Source organism: Ruditapes philippinarum, unplaced genomic scaffold (genome assembly GCF_026571515.1).
Source record: "Ruditapes philippinarum isolate M1 unplaced genomic scaffold, ASM2657151v2 ctg5844_1_1_1_1, whole genome shotgun sequence".
In the NCBI taxonomy this organism is placed as follows: domain Eukaryota; kingdom Metazoa; phylum Mollusca; class Bivalvia; order Venerida; family Veneridae; genus Ruditapes; species Ruditapes philippinarum.
Window position 1 is genome coordinate 17,503 of NW_026861823.1, and position 20,321 is coordinate 37,823.

Genomic DNA, 20,321 nt, shown 5'->3' on the forward strand with positions numbered 1-20,321 from the left:
AGATTGCTCACCTCAGAACTATTGTAAGGCAGGGTCATAATTTTTATAATCCTCAAGCTATTCATTGAGCCATATTCAAGTTATTTCTAATTTAATGTCCAATACCATATGCAAAATTGTACTGAAGGTCAATTTTTGACTTTGCTAAATGTTTAATATAGAGCATTTTATGTCTCCGGATTTTACACACAAAAAAAAAACAACCATTCCGATGGACTTTTACAGAAATTTCCTTGGGCAACATAGTTATTTACCTGTTAGGCTAAGTGAATTACAAAATTGAAAGGAAGTATTAAAAAATGTAAACATATTTTGACTTTTTTTCACCTATTCACTCACTATATACCCTTGGATGAGCATAATGTACTATATACCCTTCAATAGGCATAAATGATAATGTCACTTTAACTCTTGAATAGTTTCTATTCAAAATACAAATTTAAATTCTCAAGCAAAAACAAACTGATTTCAATGATGATAATTTATTATTTTTATTTTTTGTTGATTAACAATTCATTTAAACATTCTTATTTTGGAACAGTTCAAGGTAAAAAGTGTTAGCAAATAAAAAATATCACAGATAGAACGTATATCATGGTCATCCCGTACATACAATACATGCAGTGAAAAAAAATATTACACACTAACGTCTTTACATCAAATACCTTCTTTTTCTCTGATAATAGTTCTTGTGAACATATTTCAGGTTTAAAAATTGTTTATTTACAAGTAAGTTATATTATTTCCTTTTCAAGGCCAGTAAAATGTTAAATATATATGTTTTCTTAATGCCTATAAATAAGCAGTTTGCTTTACGTTTTTTGAATATGTCTAAAAAATGTCAGGCTTTTTAAATGTTATCAAATATTTTTTACACATAATTTGCAACATACATTAACATTTAAAAATAGTCGACAAAAAGGGTGAGCAAAAAGTAAAACAACAACTATAAAGGTTGAAAAAGAAATTCATCAGTAATGAAAATAATGAAATATCATTCTTTAAATATAAGCCAGGGTTGTATTACATAGAGAGTCAAAGTAAGAAATAAGTCTTTTGACCAAAACCTGTGAAAACTTTGCGCTTCAAATGTCCTAATTTATACTATGTTATGACTCCTTAAATTCTGAATAACATTATGTAGATAAACTTTAACACATTGCCGAATAAAGCTTATTTCTTAACTTTTCTCAGGAAGTTACAAAGGATAAAAATGTTTATTGAAACAGTCTCAAGTTAGTAATACATTTTGTATGAAGTCCCATGACTTTGATACAGTAAGGAATTTCTAAGAGACACAGCAGAGGTGTTTTGCAAAAATAGAAAATGTACTGGTCCCAGTATTCAAAAATTGACACAAATCATATCGAGATTAAGAATAAAATCTTCACTTAAATGTTATCCCTTTGTGACTGCCAATTAAACTTGTGACTGCCAATTAAATCTTCATTGCACAGAATAAACTAAGTTAATAATAAACATATACATGTATTGTTATATATACATGTATTGTTATAACAATATAAAATCCTATCAAACACAACATGATTATAACAAATATATAAAATAAGTCATGAATTAAAAACAAAATGCCATGTTTAAAATATCCATATTTCATATTTGAAATCTTATATTAAGAGAGATGCATTTCAGCATGTCTTTAATCAAAGCCATGATTTCAGTCAATGATATATTTTGCATCTAAATTCACATTTTATGATAGTTTTATTTTAACTATAGGACTGTATCCACACAATCAAGTCAAATCACAGATCTGTATATATAGACACTGATGTCATTTTTCCCCCCTGTCCAGTCAGATCAAAGTGCAGCAGGCACTGCCTCCTGCGGTACAATAGACTGTGAAGGTATGAAATATTTCTGTGCTGATTTTAATGTTATCAGAATAGGTTCTTGGAATCTTGCGTCCAGTTCATCTAAAGCACAGGGGAAGGGGTTCAACATCAACGGTTTCATCGGGAGATTAATACTGTTTACAAAGCCAGTGATTTGACCAGGGAATGGATGATATCCTCGTGCTGTTTGTGGTGGCAGACGATAATCTGTAATAAAATAAAAACATCAATTTATAATTATACAAAATAAACTTGTTTTAAACATATCTTGTTCAAATGAAATAACAGCATTTATAGGCTTCAAAATGTTTTTTTTTCCTTTTTAGTATACAGCTTGTGTGTTTATTGATAATTTAATAAAAGATAGCATTGGTGTAATGAATAATTTACTATGAAAAAAAACTAAATAATTAATTTCACTGGTAAAAATATCTTTAAATTATAATAGAATTACTCTATGCACTTATCATGAACACAAGACATCCCATATCAAAGAATTCCTTGATGTGGCTTGATGATACTTTTCATAACATTTTAGCTGTAGTTGCAGACTTTACCCATTCTTTACAAGTTTTAAAATCCCATTTATGATTCTCCTAAAATTTATTTTAAAAACCAAAACCTGATAAAAGGTATTTATTACTACATCCTTTTTGGTGGTTTATAGAAATATATCAGTGACATAAAACTGGTAATTTCACTGTTTGAAACAGTGAAATTACCACTTTGATAATTTCACTGTTTTGAATTAAAGCCCCTTACGTTGTTTCAGTGAAATACCAGCGTGCACAGTACTGGGTACCAACTTAATGACATGACGTTGTAAATGACGTCATGTTGTATTATATTTGGCGCGCTTTACATTCAGTATTAGGTTTAATGTCTTTTTAAAACGTTTCTTTGCATATAATAAAAAGAAAATTTGTTTAGTTTAGTGTAAGATCAAAATATATTTCACCTTGTGAACACCAAAAGTTCATATTTCACTCGTGGCTGCGCCACTCGTGAAATATACCTTTTGGTGCTCACTCGGTGAAATATTATTCCGATCTTACACTGAACTAAACAAATATCCTCTATATCTTACCTGAAACTGGTAGTTTAAATAAATATAAGTAACCAGGTGTTTTGATATGTTGTTCCCCCTTAAAACCTTTTGGTTTTATAGTTTGAAAATATTTTTGTTCAAGAATAACATAATAATATTGCCGTCGTAACATAATGTACATACCAACATGAAGATTTGTTTCTCTGTGAGGTCTACAATGACTTGTATGAGTTTCACCAAGTCGCACCAAGCTTGGTTTCCTGAAACAATAGTACACAACATGTACACATTTTGACAACAAATTTTAATATATTTTATACATAAACCATGGTGCAGTGGTGTAATAAAGCCATTATATAAAAAAAAACATTTTTTATTAAATAACTTCGAAACTTGATATCATTTGCCTTATACAACCATAGTATAAAACCATGCAAAATGTTAGTGTTTCACTGTTGGTTTGTCAATGAAGACTTTTATATATATATATTTCACTGTAAACTCTTCTTTTTTTGATTGGGTATGTGATTTTATGAAATTTATGGAAGTGGTGTAAGTTTATTACCAAATTTATTTAACTCACTAAATAATATTATGCTAGCCAGAGGGTTACATAATATAACTTTAGTCAACTTGTTAAAAAAATTTGGTATTTAACATACACTGATTCAATGTCCTCTTTATGTTAGTTTACATGTAAAAATTTACCTATAAAAGTACATAAGATTCTGACAGCTTACCCCGCTTACTCAAATAAAAGATAGTAAAGACAAAAAGACTAGCTCATTTCACACTTACTGAGGAATCTTGGGTAAAACAAGGACGGTGTTTTTGGCTTGTACAACATTCTCTTTAGAGCCTGGCAAACGTTTGCCGGGAGCTCTCATTGTTTCCATCTCCTTCTCAAACATCATGTCACAGAAATAGTTGATGGCATCAATGTAGTTAGCATTGTCTAACAATGCGGGGTCTGGTGGCTTGTCAAACGTGACGGTCACCCCTCGTTTAGCATCATCTAGTGTTGTTACAGTTTCCTGATCTTCTGTAATGCCTGTATCTGTTCCAACACCCTACAAAATATATTTACAGGTTTTAGCCAATCATAGCAAATCATAGCAAAAGTACGGAAGACCACTAACAGCAACTTGATTACCAATACAGTAAAATACAAACAGATCATGTAACATCTCTATAGTTTATAGCTAGTAGTAAAGAGCTGACCAAATGACTTTTAAACTCTTTCACATTATTGCAAATTTAACAAAAAATATTGATCTTCAAATTTTCTCAAAGATGCTTTGTATTGACTGGATATAATTCTAATGTCTAAATATGATCATGATGCAGAAGCATTGAGGACCCAAAAACTTGATAGAAAACCTTTTAATAAATTTCAATTCTTGATTTCAATCAGCTTGATTTGAAATCAAATAACGATCACTTATATACAAATTTATATCATTCTTTCTGGGGTAAAAATTGCATTTATTATGAAGTAAACATGGAAACAAGTAAACAACTCAGCAAAGAAATTATATTTTTAACCCTTCCCTCTCCAATGAATAGGATATAATTATATTTTTTCACTAGTATTTTCTTATGAAAAGAGATAGAGACATTTAACAATAGCATGCCCATTCACGTCTAGGATATGATACACTGGCTTCCCTTAATTAATTGAGATAGGATATTATATATTGACTTTCCCTCTCTGAGCAAGGATAATATATTTTCACCAGCCTTCTCACAGCCACAATATCATACATTGCCTTGACCTCTCATGGCCATATTAAATATTCACTTTCTTCCTCATCATGGCTGTGATATTATTCTTTGCCTCTTATAGCAAGGATATCATCCTTTGACTTGGCCTCTCATTATACTTTGATTTGACCTCTCATGGCAAGGATATTATGCTATGACTTGGCCTCTCATGGCAAGGATATCATACTTTGACTTGGCCTCTCATTGGAAGGATATTACACTCTGACTTGACCTCTAATGGCAAGGATGTTATGCTATGACTTGGCCTCTCATGGCAAGGATATCATCCTTTGACTTGGCCTGATATGACTGGGATACCCTTCTTTGACTAGGCTTCTCATGGTAATTAAGGATTCTACTTTGACTTGGCCTCTCATTTGACTTAGCCTCTCATGGGAAGGATGTTATACTTTGACTCGGCTTGTCATGGCAAGTATATCATACTTTGACTTGGCCTCTCATGGGAAGGATATTACACTTTGACTTGGCCTCCCATAGATAGGATATTAAACTTTGACTTGGCCTCTCATAGCAAAGATATATTATACTTTGACTTGGCCTCTCATAGATAGGATATTAAACCTTGACTTGGCCTCTCATAGATAGGATATTAAACCTTGACTTGGCCTCTCATAGCAAGGATATATTATACTTTGACTTGGCCTCTCATAGATAGGATATATTATACTTTGACTTGGCCTCTATGATAAGCATATTATACTTTGACTTTTCCTCTCATGGCAAGGATATATTATACTTTGACTTGGCCTCTCATAGATAAGATATTAAACTTTGACTTGGCCTCTCATAGCAAGGATATATTATACTTTGACTTGGCCTCTCATAGCAAGGATATATTATACTTTGACTTGGCCTCTCATGATAAGCATATTATACTTTGACTTGGCCTCTCATAGCAAGGATATATTATACTTTGACTTGGCCTCTCATAGATAGGATATAAAACTTTGACTTGGCCTCTCATAGCAAGGATATATTATACTTTGACTCGGCCTCTCATGATAAGCATATTATACTTTGACTTTTCCTCTCATGGCAAGGATATATTATACTTTGACTTGGCCTCTCATAGATAAGATATTAAACTTTGACTTGGCCTCTCATAGCAAGGATATATTATACTTTGACTCGGCCTCTCATGATAAGCATATTATACTTTGACTTTTCCTCTCATGGCAAGGATATCATAGTTTAATTTGACCTCTCATTTGAAGGATAATAAATTCTGAAACAAATACCCAGTGAGGTACATATATACTCTATATTTTTTCATTACCAACACACATTCTTTTAATGAATACAATGAAATATAACAACATACAGTGTGGTTAAAATACTGATATTGAGCTGGATAATATCAAAGCATGATCTCTAAAACTGTTTTTAAATACAATAGCTGAAGCATTTGATAGCAATGTAAAATGTATATCATCAACCAGTAGTTAAATTTATACAAAGTTACATAGCAAAACTGCTTGGTAAAAATACACCATTTAGCTTAAAAGCATACAGTAAAGGCATTTGAAGTTTAAAACATGCATTGTGATGTAAAGCTTATGTTTTACATATCTCTACATGATGAAAGCAGAAAATGACATTTTACAGAGTGTCTTTTAAATATAAAATATCCTTGTCAAATCAGAGAATTTAACTTTATTTGGCGGTGGTTTTCAGATATGAAATTTGATATAATTGGATTATGATAATAACTTAAATGAGGTTGTATAGATGAAACAAAAATCAAAAAAAGAAAACACTGATAGTGAACAATTTTTATCAAATGTGAATAAAGACTCGGATGATATAAAACAAAATATTCTAGGGAAGTGTTTTCATTGGTCATCAGCTTATTTGAATTGTTTTAATTTGACAATAAATAAATGTCCATATATACATGTATAATAAATGTACTTAAATAAGTCATATAAAAAGGTTTAGCTCAAAAATTATACCCCACCCCATTCTCTCTGATGATCAATAAGGATTGCAAATGAATAGAGATAATTTTGCACTCTGTGTCTAAAAATAGATATATCAGCAAACTATATTACACGCATTTGTAGCAAAGCTTTCTATACTTACTGATCCCTAGTAATAATGAAAAAACAAAACACATCAAAAGATAAAAAAATAACAAAATACACTTGAGGAAAACAATTCATAGTGCAAAAACGGAATAAGTCCCTCTAAATTTAATAGCATTTAATCAGTTATTGCACTAAGGTGACGATATACATAACAGAACACACACTAAAAACAGAGAAAGACACAATGAAGAGCAGAAAATTCATATCAAAACTTGTTCTTTCTTCCAACAAAAACAACTGAATAAAGTACAGAGTTCTATACTTTGTTTGAATCAGATTTAGAATTATCATTACACAGATCACCTCACACCAACTAAATATAGGTCATATGGCGACTTTCCAGCTTTTCTGGTCACCCTCTGTGGCAAACGGGCATGTGAGTAGAACCACCTATGTTCTATTAGCAAGCTGGATAGCTTTCTCATATGAAAGAATCTGAAGACACTGGCAGGGCTCAAACCTACAGCTGTAAAAGGCAAGGGATTTGAAGTTTATGACCTAAACACTCGGCAAAGGACATCCTGTCAATATAAAAAATCTATGACAACAAGTAACAGGGAACAAAAATTATCTCCATGCCTTCTCTTCAAATTTGCTTACACTTTTCAAAGATACTGACTCACAGTACAGATTACAAAGTATACTGAACAACATTAGTTAAGGATGAGCAACAGGACTGCCCGTAAAATAATTCGAAACATTATCATAATATAACATACCACTGATCTTCTCAGTATGCTTTTATTTGATGGTGTTTTCTTGAACTGATCTCTTGACATACGACCATGTATATTTTGCCCTTTCTTCATGCGGTCAATCGTATCTTCTAAATGCAATTTGTACGTTGTCATCCATCTGTATAATGATACAGAACATAATTTTACCAACGTTAAGCATAATGTTTTACCAGTAGCATCTGCAACAGTTACTGAAAAGGACTATGTTTATATAAAAATAGAACCAGTAGCAACTGAAAAGGACTATGTTTATATCAAAACTTCACCAACAGAGACACAAGAATTAAGATATATCTTACCACTAGTGACATAAATATTTAGATTTGAAAACTGTATCATTAATGATGTCATTAATAAACCAATATTTACTTTTCTTGCCACTTGTCACAAGACAGTTTTTTCTCTCTCTAACAATTCCAGTATTCCATATAAACAACTGGTGACAAAAAACATTTACCTATCTAGCCACTGATGACACATCTTCCTGAGGTCAGATTTACGATCATCTTCCTCCACGTTCCAGATATCCCAGGAATCCAACTCCTTCGGCAAGAATTTATGCTGATCCTGCATTCCAATAGAGGTCAGGATAGTTATGACAACTGCCCTGTAATGTAACAATGATCTTGTAAGTCAAACCTAAATATATCATTTGTACCTGTAATAATTCATAAACATGGGCATCAGTGGTCTTCTGCCACTGGTAAAGCTATTATAGTGATATTTCACCATCATTGTATCAATGTGACATCTGAAAGCCTGTTACTACTTTAACAACCTATTTACAGATATTCTGGACCTGCCGCAATTTTAATGTACATCAGAACACTGATTTCTTTTTGTATAAGACCTGACAAATCCATGGAATTAAGACTAAAAAACACATTTAATGTGGCGGCATGGCTGAGTGGTTAACACATGAGACTAGTAATCTAAGGACCACTATCCATGTAGGTTCAAACCCTGTCAGGGGCGAGCTGTTGTTTCCTTGAGCAAGAAACTTAAAATATACACTCATTGCTAAGTATTGGTTGGTTCCAGGATCGAATTTGAGAGTGTGACTATAAGCTTTAAGCTTCCTACACAACCAAACTAAAATAAATTCTGTATAAACCAAAAATCATCTGATGTTACACAGTTCGAACTGCTTGGTAATCAATTAATATAACATGTAAGTTTGTATCAGAATTCCTACACACCTAACTTCTTTGTCTCCATCCAGAAATTGCACCAATAATTCTGTGACAAATTCCTTATCAGGTGACGTCAACAATTTCTGCATGCCCTTGATACAAACTATGATAAAATTCCTCTGATCTTCTATCATACATGTTGGGTAGTCTTTCTGATGGTTCAACACACTAGACATTGCTTTAATCACTGTATGGGAAAGATTGTCTGCAAACTCGTCTTGAGCATGCAGCATTAATAACGCTTCTACAATGGCAATTTTGTATGAATAGTCCACAGTTTTTATCAGTTTGACTAAAGCAGCAACAAAGTTCTCCAGAGACCATGGTTTTGGCATTGTCTGAAAAAATGAAAATAGAATACAACTGAGAAACATATGGATAGCTTGCAATATACTACATGTATATAGGAATTGAAATAATCATCAAGCGCATTATGTTTTCTTTTATAAAACAATGATTTAACATAAGAAATAAACTTTCATACAGTTAGCAAATAGTTTTGTTACATGTCGAGACAAGCATATAAATTTATTCATAAAACATACATGCTGACTGGTAGAAAAACTTTTAAAACAGGTAATCAAGAACTTCAATATGTGTACTTTTTAAAAGTTATAACGCAAAAGCTGGGATAGAAAAAGCACTTACTGTTTCACAATTTGGAAAGTACTTCTCAAACCATTCAACCCCTTTGAATTGTGTGATAAATCCAGGTAAAGGTGTCCTTGCACGTGGAAGTGTAGGGGTGGTTGGTGTCGGAGTAGGCGTCTTTACCCGAGTTATTTCCCGTTGTTCCGATGGCGCTTTCTTGACAGCCGGTAAGGGCGATTTTGGTTTGGGTTGTGGCGGAGGTGGTGGTGGTCGTGATACTAGCTTTTTGATGGGTTTTGTTGGTTTGATCTCCCTCGGAGTAGATTTTGTACTGAGGTCCGAGGTTTGTTTTGATGATTCCATAGTTTTCTCCTTGGAAATCATTGTTTCTTCTTTAGTTAGAGGTTCCTCTTCTTCCTGTATATTTTATAAAGTATATACAGTCAAATAACTTTTTTTTCTATTCAACTACAACTACTCAACTGTAAAGACATTTTGCAAATTAAATGAATTTTAACTATTTGTTTTTTCACAAGCCAAGTTAAAGCCTGTATTAACAATTGAAAGAAAATTAAAAAGCAGAACGTAAAATTGTAAGTATTGGTACTGAAACCACAGTTTTTTAAATGTTTCAAAAATATTAAACATTCAATGTCTATAAATTCATGTCCTTGAATACATCCTTATCGTAATAACAAAATGATAGCATCAGAAATAATTCTTATAAACAACTGCAGCTAAGACTTAATACTGAAGCTTCATACTACAACTGGTTGGTAAAATCATATACTTAATATGTAATATTGAAAGTCAATGTCGAATCAAACAAATGCATATAAGCAAATATTTATTGCCTATTTTTCTTTACTTATCAAACCTTAGAAACAAAATAATTACAATATTATGAAATAAGTCTTATAATAAAGTCTATCACCTATTAAGTGTAAAATGTGCTTTGCATGGTGTTTTATTTACCGACTCTGTGCATGTGAGTATATAATATTGTACCTACATATACATGTATCATATAGATTATATATATAATATCACATATATATGTATGCTTGCACCATGCAAGCATATACTACATGCACTACTGGCAGTCAAGTATACTAGAGAGAAGATAGAATAGTAACAAGAGGTTTCAGGTGCACGATCAACTTTATGCTTCCTGTAAAACTTGACATCAATGACTTCCATCATAACATGTATTAATAATTTCTGCATTATCTTAAAACAAACTTCATTATAGTCATGATAGATTCATCTTAATAGTTCACTGAAATTATTTTTGCCCCAAGATGTATTTATAATTACAAAATAAATTTATAAAGGGCTCCACAGAGGTTTTTGACATGAGAACTGGAAATATCTTTTCAGAAATTTGTGTATCATTTAATGTAGGTCCAGACCAAAAACTTTAGTGCAATGTTTCACATCATTCCCTTACCCCATTTTTACCAGAATCATTTTTTTTTAATTCACTGTCCAATATGACTCAAAACTGAAAAGCGTTGCAAACTTTTCACTCAAAACCGGCTAAGAATCACATAAAGGATCTATTTTGAATGAAGTTCTGAGCAAATTTTTTTATCAGTCTTTGAAGATTTTCCATTTGAAGTGCTTCATATGATCTATATGTAAGAATTTCAAATCATATGTTTTTTAGGCTTTTTGACCTATTTTTGAATAATTGACAGACATGGTTAAAAATCATTTTAAAAATTTAAGATTAAAACCAAAGGAAAAAAAATACATTTTACAAATTGTATGAATGGCCTATATACCTGTGGTGTTGGCGGTTTTGCCATTATATCAGCAAACTTGTTTTTAAGGGACGTTTTTGTACTTTCTTTGTCAGAGAGCTTACTCTTCTCTTTATATATATTATCTTCATCATCATCTCCCCAGTCCATCTCCATTACCCTGTCCTCAAACTCCTCCTCCTCCTCCAGTAGCTCCTCCTCACCCTCACCTTTCTGTGCATTATATCAGTGTATAAAGTGAGAATATCTGTTTATACCAGTGTTATATATATTACTATATTTTCTTGTGTAACTTATCAACTCCACTTGCACTCAGATTCAACAGTTATGTATACCGTTTAAAATTATGATCATAAGTCTTCTTAATTTTAATAAGTTTATTATCATTAAGTGTAAGAGCAATTTTACAACAATTCTGTGACCGATTTTTGCAACAAATTTCAAAATATGACATTTTTAAAAAGACAATGTGTCAATCTGGGTGCAAGCTGATTTGAATAAGTTCTTATCTTGCTATGAAAAAACTGGTTTGTATGCATTGCCAGGTTTCAATTCACAGGACAGGTATAGTACTGTAAACATTGTGGAATTGAACTCAATAACGATTGACAAGATGTTTTGGTTTCTTTTTTTTCTTCCTTTTTTTCAAATACATGTATTCATTTTGATGGATTTTTAAAGTCATTACTGCAGTTAGAGCATTTTGACCTTTGTCTTTTGTCTGTATATAGAACTATAGCACTTTTCTGCTGCAATTAATTAATATGTGTACAAGCAGACCATACTACTGTAATGTCAGTTTTTTAGAATTTCGATTATTAAATTCATTAAAAAAAATACTATTTGAAATTCAATGAAGAGCAAGAATCATTTTATACAAATTTAGCAGATTAAATAAAATTCATCATTTTAAAAAACCTCTAAATATCTTAAGAATTGTTTCCTTAAATCTTTGCAAAAAAAACCAACAAGCAACAAACTTTTGTTTGTTTGTTTGATTGATTGATTGGATTTTATGTTACACCAACACAGTATAAGTCATATAGCTACGTTCCAGCTTTACTGGTGGAGAATTCGACCTTACAAACTTTTGCAAATCAAACCAGTATTTTCATGTTTGCTCACTAAATTACATGCATATCAATGATATCAAGATAATAGTGCACTTATAGACAACTAGCATTGTAAATGTTATAATGTATTCTACACCTGTAAAATTAATAATGTATTTTTATGTGTTTTAAAGGTAAGATATTTTTATATATCTAACAAATTCAAAAACTGTAATTTTACTTAAAATAGCAAGCTGCAAGAGCTGAAATCAAATCTTAATTCCAAACTTTATATTAATTTTCATTTAAAATATATATGAGTGTTAATTTTAAATTGAAAAAAAGAAAAGGTTGTGAAAGGGGAATTAGACTGTCAGCAGTTAGAAAAGAACTAGTGATTATTTTAGAAGTGACTGAAATAATGAAATTGGTGATTTGTTTCAGTTGTTAAGCAACAAGGTATAAGGATAATTTTTCTGGTTCTGCTGTATAATTATAAAATAATGGTAAGTTTTTTTCCAACAATTCTGGTGCTGAAAACAACACTAATTTAAATATCCATTAAAAACTTTATTTGCCAGGGGAAAACTGTGAAGTAAATATGTTTTTACATATGATTTAATTAAAAAATGTATTCAGATCTAGTGATAGTCATAATTTAATTTTTGATCATTTGTAATGTATCAGAACAGGAGTAACATAATTAAATGTGCAGTAGTATTCAGAACTAATTAGCATATTGAAGTATTAAAACTAGAATGAAGAAAGATGATGATAAAAGATAATTTGGTAAGACAGGTTCTTCCAATAGTATTGATATAATTTATAATATGATTAAAATTGTAATAATGTCCAAAGCTTAGACTTGTCAAGCTTATAAAGTCACCTTAAAGCACTAATGGGTTAAGTCCTTCTTAACTTAATAGGAGTTAACCAGTTATTGCACTAAGGCGACAATATATATATTTTTTTTTAATTTGAGTGATCTTCATTTTACATTTTAAATAACATGTGAAACTGCAGGAGAACCTGGTCAAGACAGAATTATCTTAATATCATACAGAAAGTAACAAAGATATAAAACATGTGCATATAAGCTGTAACTGTATATAACAAATCCTGTTAAAAGAGTGTACAAGATTACAGTAGAAGGTAAATTATTATACATTTGGTCATATCTCCTACATACCACAACAGTAACCTCCTTCTCTATTCTAACACCTGTCTCATCCACATCAGCTTCTGATACTCCAGAAACTGATTTTGTCTTTTCTGGTTTGAACTTTACTGATTTTTCAACCAGCTGAGCTTTAGACTTTTGAGCCATTAATTTGGCCATGTTCTCAGCTCTCTCCCGGTCCTTGAGTACAATGGTATAAATATAGTTTGAATGACTTAAATATCTGCAGAGTGATACAAGTAGAGTTACAGTGGTATACATAATATCTATTACCTTTCATGAAACATGATCATTTCCCTTTAAATTTGGTTCAAGCATGTAAACTTGTACCTGGTATACACTCATGCATTAAGATAATCAACTTGAGTCTAGTGGACTGACTCATTCAAACTGAGTCTGACAGACTGATCAAATGAAACCAAGTCTGATGGACTGACCCAATTCTGGATGGACAGACCCAATTCAATCAAGTCTGATGGACTGACTCAATTCAACCAAGTTTAATGGACTGACCCAATTAAAATGAGTTTGAGGTTTTGATCAAAATACTCTCAGAACTGGGGATCTAATTGTTCAAGAATTCGAGCATAAAAAAGGTAAATATTTGACACTGTTTTTAGTAATACTTATATAAAGATGTGTTTAAATATATATATGTGTTCCAAAAAAAATAACAGAATCATTAAAAACAAAAGGGAATTAGCTGTATTAAGCCAACTTTTAACTCAAACTGGTTTTTGTAAGTATTCATCTTACAACAGATACAGTTTTGAAAGATTTTTGGAAACAGATACAGAACTGTAAAAGCAAAATCCACAAATAGAGTGTGATTCAAATAAAAAATAAAGGGAATTTTTTGCACATGGAAACTAAGATATGGGCTACAATAAACTGGAAAAAACACCAAGAACAATATAATGATAATATAACCAACCATGTTGAATGTTAGTAAAATATCTATACAATGTGCTAAATTTTCAAATTTAAATGAGGACCATCAATTTAACTATCCATAACCGGCAAAGGTTTCAAGCTATTCATTACCAAAAACCATAGTTCATAATATACAAACAAGAGGGCCATGATGGCCCTGGATCGCTCACCTGACACAACCGCATCCAAGCAATGTCTTAAACAAGCATCATGACCAAGTTTGATGACAACTGAGTCAAACATGTGACCTCTAGTGTGTTATAAAGATTTTTCCATATTTGGGCAATGTGACATAATTTTTGACCGGACACAACCCATATTCAAACTTGACCTAGAAATCATCAAAACAACCTTCCTGACCAATTTCCAGGAAATTTGGATCAAAACTGCAGCCACTAGAGCGTTAAAAAGATTTTTCTATTTTTAGCTCCTGTGACCTAGTTTTTGACCGAACATGACCAATCTTAGCATTTGACCCAGAAAACATCAAAACAACATTCTTGACAAATTTCCAGAATATTTGAATCAAAATTGCAGCCACTAGAGTGTAAACAAGCTTTTCCTATTTTTAGCTCCTGTGACCTGGTTTTTGACCTGAGATGACCCATCTTCGAACTTGACCCAGAAATCATCAAAACAACCTTCCTGACAAATTTCCAGAATATTTAAATCAATACTGCAGCCACTAGAGTGTTCACAAGCTTTTTCTATTTTTAGCTCCTGTGACCTAGTTTTTGACCAGAGATAACCCATCTTCGAACTTGACCTAGAAATCATCAAAACAACTTTCCTGACAAATTTCCAGAATATTTGGATCAAAACTGCAGCCCCTAATGTGTTAACAAGCTTTTCTATTTTTAGCTCCTGTGACCTAGTTTTTCACCAGAGATGACCCATCTTCCAACTTGACTTAGATATCATCAAAACAACCTTCTTGACAAATTTCAAGAATATTTAGATGAAAACTGCAGCCATTACAGTGTTAACAAGCTTTTTCTATTTTTAGCTCCTGTGACCTAGTTTTTGACCTAAGATGACCCATCTTCGAACTTGACCTAGAAATCATCAAAACAACCTTTCTGACAAATTTACAGAATGTTTGGATGAAAACTGCAACCATTAGAGTGTTAACAAGCTTTTTCTATTTTTAGCTCCTGTGACCTAGTTTTTGACTGGAGATGACCCATCTTCGAACTTGACGTAGATATCATCTAAGCAACCTTCCTGACAAAATTCCAGAATATTTGGATGAAAACTGCAGCCCCTAGAATGTTAACAAGCTTTTTCTATTTTTAGCTCCTGTGACCTAGTTTTTGACTGGAGATGACCCATCTTCGAACTTGACCTAGATATCATCAAAACAACCTTCCTGACAAATTTCCAGAATATTTGGATGAAAACTGCAGCCACTAGAGTGTTAACAAGCTTTTTCTATTTTTAGCTCCTGTGACCTAGTTTTTGACCGGACATGATTCATCTTCGAACTTGACCTAGATATCATCTAAACAACCTTCCTGACAAATTTCCAGAATATTTGGATGAAAACTGCAGCCTATAGAGTGTTAACAAGCTTTTTCTTTTTTTAGCTCCTGTGACCTAGTTTTTTACCGGAGATGACCCATCTTCGAACTTGACCTAGAAATCATCAAAACAACTTTCCTGACAAATTTCCAGAATATTTGGATCAAAACTGCAGCCACTAGAGTGTTAACAAGCTTTTTCTATTTTTAGCTCCTGTGACCTAGTTTTTGACCGGAGATGACCCATCTTCGAACTTGACCTAGATATCATCAAAACAACCTTCCTGACAAATTTCCAGAATATTTGGATGAAAACTGCAGCCACTAGAGTGTTAACAAACTTTTTCTATTTTTAGCTTCTGTGACCTAGTTTTTGACCGGAGATGACCCATCTTCGAACTTGACCTAGATATCATTAAAACAACCTTCCTGACAAATTTCCAGAATATTTGGATGAAAACTGCAGCCTCTAGAGTGTTAACAAGCTTTTTCTATTTTTAGCTCCTGTGACCTAGTTTTTGACTGGAGATAACCCATCTTCGAACTCCATCTGTATTTCATTGAGACAAACATTCTGACAAAGTTTGATGATGATCCAATCAAAACTGTGACTGCTAGACTGTTAACAACCCAATTGTTAGAGTGTTAACAAGCTTTTTCTATTTTTAGCTCCTGTGACCTAGTTTTTGACCGGAGATGACCCATCTTCGAACTTGACGTAGATATCATTAAAACAACCTTCCTGACAAATTTCCAGAATATTTGGATGAAAACTGCAGCCTCTAGAGTGTTAACAAGCTTTTTCTATTTTTAGCTCCTGTGACCTAGTTTTTGACTGGAGATAACCCATCTTCGAACTCCATCTGTATTTCATTGAGACAAACATTCTGACAAAGTTTGATGATGATCCAATCAAAACTGTGACTGCTAGACTGTTAACAACCCAATTGTTAGAGTGTTAACAAGCTTTTTCTATTTTTAGCTCCTGTGACCTAGTTTTTGACCGGAGATGACCCATCTTCGAACTTGACCTAGATATCATTAAAACAACCTTCCTGACAAATTTCCAGAATATTTGGATGAAAACTGCAGCCTCTAGAGTGTTAACAAGCTTTTTCTATTTTAAGCTCCTGTGACCTAGTTTTTGACCCGAGATAACCCATCTTCGAACTTGATCTGTATTTCAATGAGACAAACATTCTGACAAAGTTTGATGATGATCCAATTAAAACTGTGACTGCTAGACTGTTAACAACCCAATTGTTGACGATGCATGACGACGGACGCCTGACATAGCCCCATCACTATACCTCACCTTGACCACTTCGTGGTCAGGTGAGCTAAAAAAAGGGTATATTTCCCAAAAACATGTCACTAAAATTTGGAATCCTACAAGGAAACGTACGTTACTCACGGCACTTCGTACAGATAAAAATGTGACAGATTTCTGTCCTAATGACGGTCTAGATGAAACTGTAAGGGCAGATCTGGGCTTACTGCCCGTGGACCCAGACCCTACCCTCCAGCTATCTAAAGACGGCCATTTTTCCAGTTTAGCTTGTTCCTGGGCCTCAAGCTCTTCTCTTTCCTGTTTCAGGGTATTTCATACATGGTTATAATTTAATTTAGACAGCATGTTTTAACAAAAAAAGCAAACCTGGAACTTACTTTTACATTAAATTTCAAACATAACTAGTTTAGTATGAAACATTTTTGCTAAGTAATAAATTTTCAGAAATTTGGATTCTAAATGACTTTTAGTTTGTACTAATTTATTTTAGTTCCACTGTGTTCGAAGCTATAGGCTTATAGAAACAGTCTCTCAAATCTATTCCTGGGACCAACCAGTACTAAGCAATAAGTGTAAAGTTTCTTGCTCATGGTAACAACAACTTGCCCTTTATGGGGTCTGAACCCCCGGGGCTTTTAATTGTCTTTTAAGAAGGTGGTAAAAAAAAAGCAATGTTATAATTAATTGTATTTATCTTGTAGACACCAGCATTTCACTTCCTCTCCACCAAAACAACCATCACAAGTGATCAACATAAGATGTACCAATATGTAAAGTTCTGTCTAACAGTAGACATTAGTGAATGCTTCATATTGTAACACAACATATACACAACAAATAAAAATGCAGTAACAAGGATGTTCTGTTTAAACAAGTAAACATGGAACAATAAATAAAAACAAAATCTGCATACAAAATCTCATGCAGTTGTTTTCACACAACCTTAAACCATGGCCAAATTCAAAAAAAAATTCATACTCAACTTAAGAACAGAAAATGTAATATGTTAATACTTTTCCCAAATCTCTTCAGAATTTACATCTTATTTTTTTTTAGGAAAGAAGACACATTTAATTTTCAGACATAGACAGAACTACATCATATAACAAAGATATATATACAACAGTCACATACATATATGTATGCAAGTGTTGTTTTTTTCTTTAATATTAATTAAAAAAATTTTAGTATTCATTCTTCAAATTTGTCCATGGTACAAAATATGCTTTCTCTGATATTGCAAAATATGCATGTGCCTGAACCATAAAATACCAATGATGGACTCTGTAAAACATAAACACAGATAAAACAACAATACCAACAACATGAACGAGTACACACCTGTTTAGCTTTAGCGATGGCCTTTAGCTGGGCATCAGAAAATGACGGAAGTTTCCATTCTTCTGTCTTCCTCTTGGCCATTTTTTCCTTGGCTGCCTGAGGCCACAGCAGTTTAATAAGTATAGAGTTAGGAACAAAGCCGTTGGGAGCTATATGGTACGCTGCCTTGAGAGGCGAGTTATCAGGAGGTTTAGGTCGTGTGGCTTCCGATGCTGGTGGAAAAAACCCTGTCGGCTCCTTTTCTGGACAATACTCATCCTTAGCTATTTTCAAAAAATCAATAAAAAATATCTTACATACATTTTATATTTATATCACAATCAAGATAGAACAAAGGACTACATGCAACAAAACCATCAAAATGTTAGATTTAATAAAAACCTTCAATTAATTAATATGTGCATGCATATTATAGTTACATCATATATTAAATGAATTAATTGTAAAATTGCAAACAAAAACCATTAATTTAACTAAAGATAAGAAAATAAGATAAGATAAAACATACATATAATAATAACATCACATATTAAATGTATAAATTGTAAAATTGCAAACAAAAATTATTAATTTAAATTAAGATGAGAAAATAAGAAAAGATAATACACACAAGTTTTCAATAAGGGTAAAACAAAAAACTTTCCACAAATGTGAGAATTATAAAGCATCTCCTTACGTGGCTCCTCTGGCTCTTTCACAGCTTCTTTGACAGCGTCTTCTGGATATGGATCATCTTTAGGAATCTGAATTATTGTCATAATTTATAAATCATAATTAAAGCTTGGCAATAACTTCATATGCTTCATATATTTTTAATTTTGTTCCTTATTAGTATCTGTTAAAAGTAATTCAGTCATGTAAATATCATCATTAAACATACAATTTTAACAATATAAACATATCCTTCATATAAAAACACATATTTCTTTAAAATTCATTATGAGTTTTGTGATGAAAAATATTTTTTTTTTTTTTAAAAAGCTTCACACATAAAAAACTTCCATACCATTCATGTCAAATGCATTTAATGACTCTACATGAATAACAATGAGTTAAATATTAAATGTATTGGCTGTTGAATACTCTTGATGTATCAATACTTCTTACATTGTGAGCATATCTTCTATCTTCAGATTTACTATTACTTACTGTTGGTTTAGGTTTATCATAGAACATTTTCATATATTGAGTAAATGCAACTTTTTTTGTCTTAGCAGTGGCTTTCGGCTTCTTCTTCGACATCAGGTCTCCGTTACGTATTTTCTCCAGCTCACTCTCTCGTATCATCAACAAATTAAATGCCTTTTCCTTGATCAGTCTCTCTCGGTTAATTTCTTCTTCCTCCGCCGGTGTTAAAATGTCGGTAAATGTTGAGTATCTGAAAAGACAACATCGGGTAGAGTTATGATATAAACTTTTAAGATATGATAACATGGGAATTTTGGTTGAGGTAATCTTGACTGTATCTAGCTATAAAGACTTTAGGGATCAATTTTTTTGTCTCTATTTGATCTAATTGAGATTACATATCATATATTTATCACACACTGTGAAATAAAGAATAAAATAAGTTGATTTTATTTCAAAATTCTACTTAAAAGCTTATAAAATATAAATTTTAAAAGTCGATAAATAGATCAAAGAACACAGTTAAAGGGACTCCACTAAGGTTATTTGATACAACAGGACTGGAAATATTTTTTCTGAGATTAATGTTCCATTAGGTGTAGGTCTAGCTCAAAAACTTACATAGAGTGGTTGGACCAATGCTCGGCGCATACCAATGCTCGGCGTAAAAAATGTTTTTTTTTAGAATATCTGAAAATGTCTCAAGTTATCTCCGATTTAGGTCACTGGTGCTTTTATTTACATCTTTCACCATTTTATCCTGGTGTGGTTCACTGCTGGTAAAGTCACGTGACAATGCTAATAGCAGACGAA

At 32.2% G+C, this 20,321-nt stretch overlaps 1 protein-coding gene across 1 annotated transcript in view; it reads right to left on the reverse strand.

Moving 5' to 3' along the window:
- Window positions 1-466: 466 nt before the first annotated feature.
- The window catches only part of LOC132716944 (WD repeat-containing protein 97-like), a gene marked incomplete at its 5' end in the record, with an annotated part of 51,760 nt that continues 31,905 nt past the window's right edge, over window positions 467-20,321 (reverse strand). The window contains 12 exon segments of the mRNA XM_060700287.1: window positions 467-2,063; window positions 3,088-3,164; window positions 3,703-3,974; window positions 7,496-7,631; window positions 7,971-8,120; window positions 8,713-9,044; window positions 9,355-9,714; window positions 11,085-11,276; window positions 13,305-13,475; window positions 18,381-18,643; window positions 19,057-19,123; window positions 19,530-19,758. Of these exon segments, the coding sequence (XP_060556270.1) occupies window positions 1,822-2,063; window positions 3,088-3,164; window positions 3,703-3,974; window positions 7,496-7,631; window positions 7,971-8,120; window positions 8,713-9,044; window positions 9,355-9,714; window positions 11,085-11,276; window positions 13,305-13,475; window positions 18,381-18,643; window positions 19,057-19,123; window positions 19,530-19,758 (2,491 nt within the window).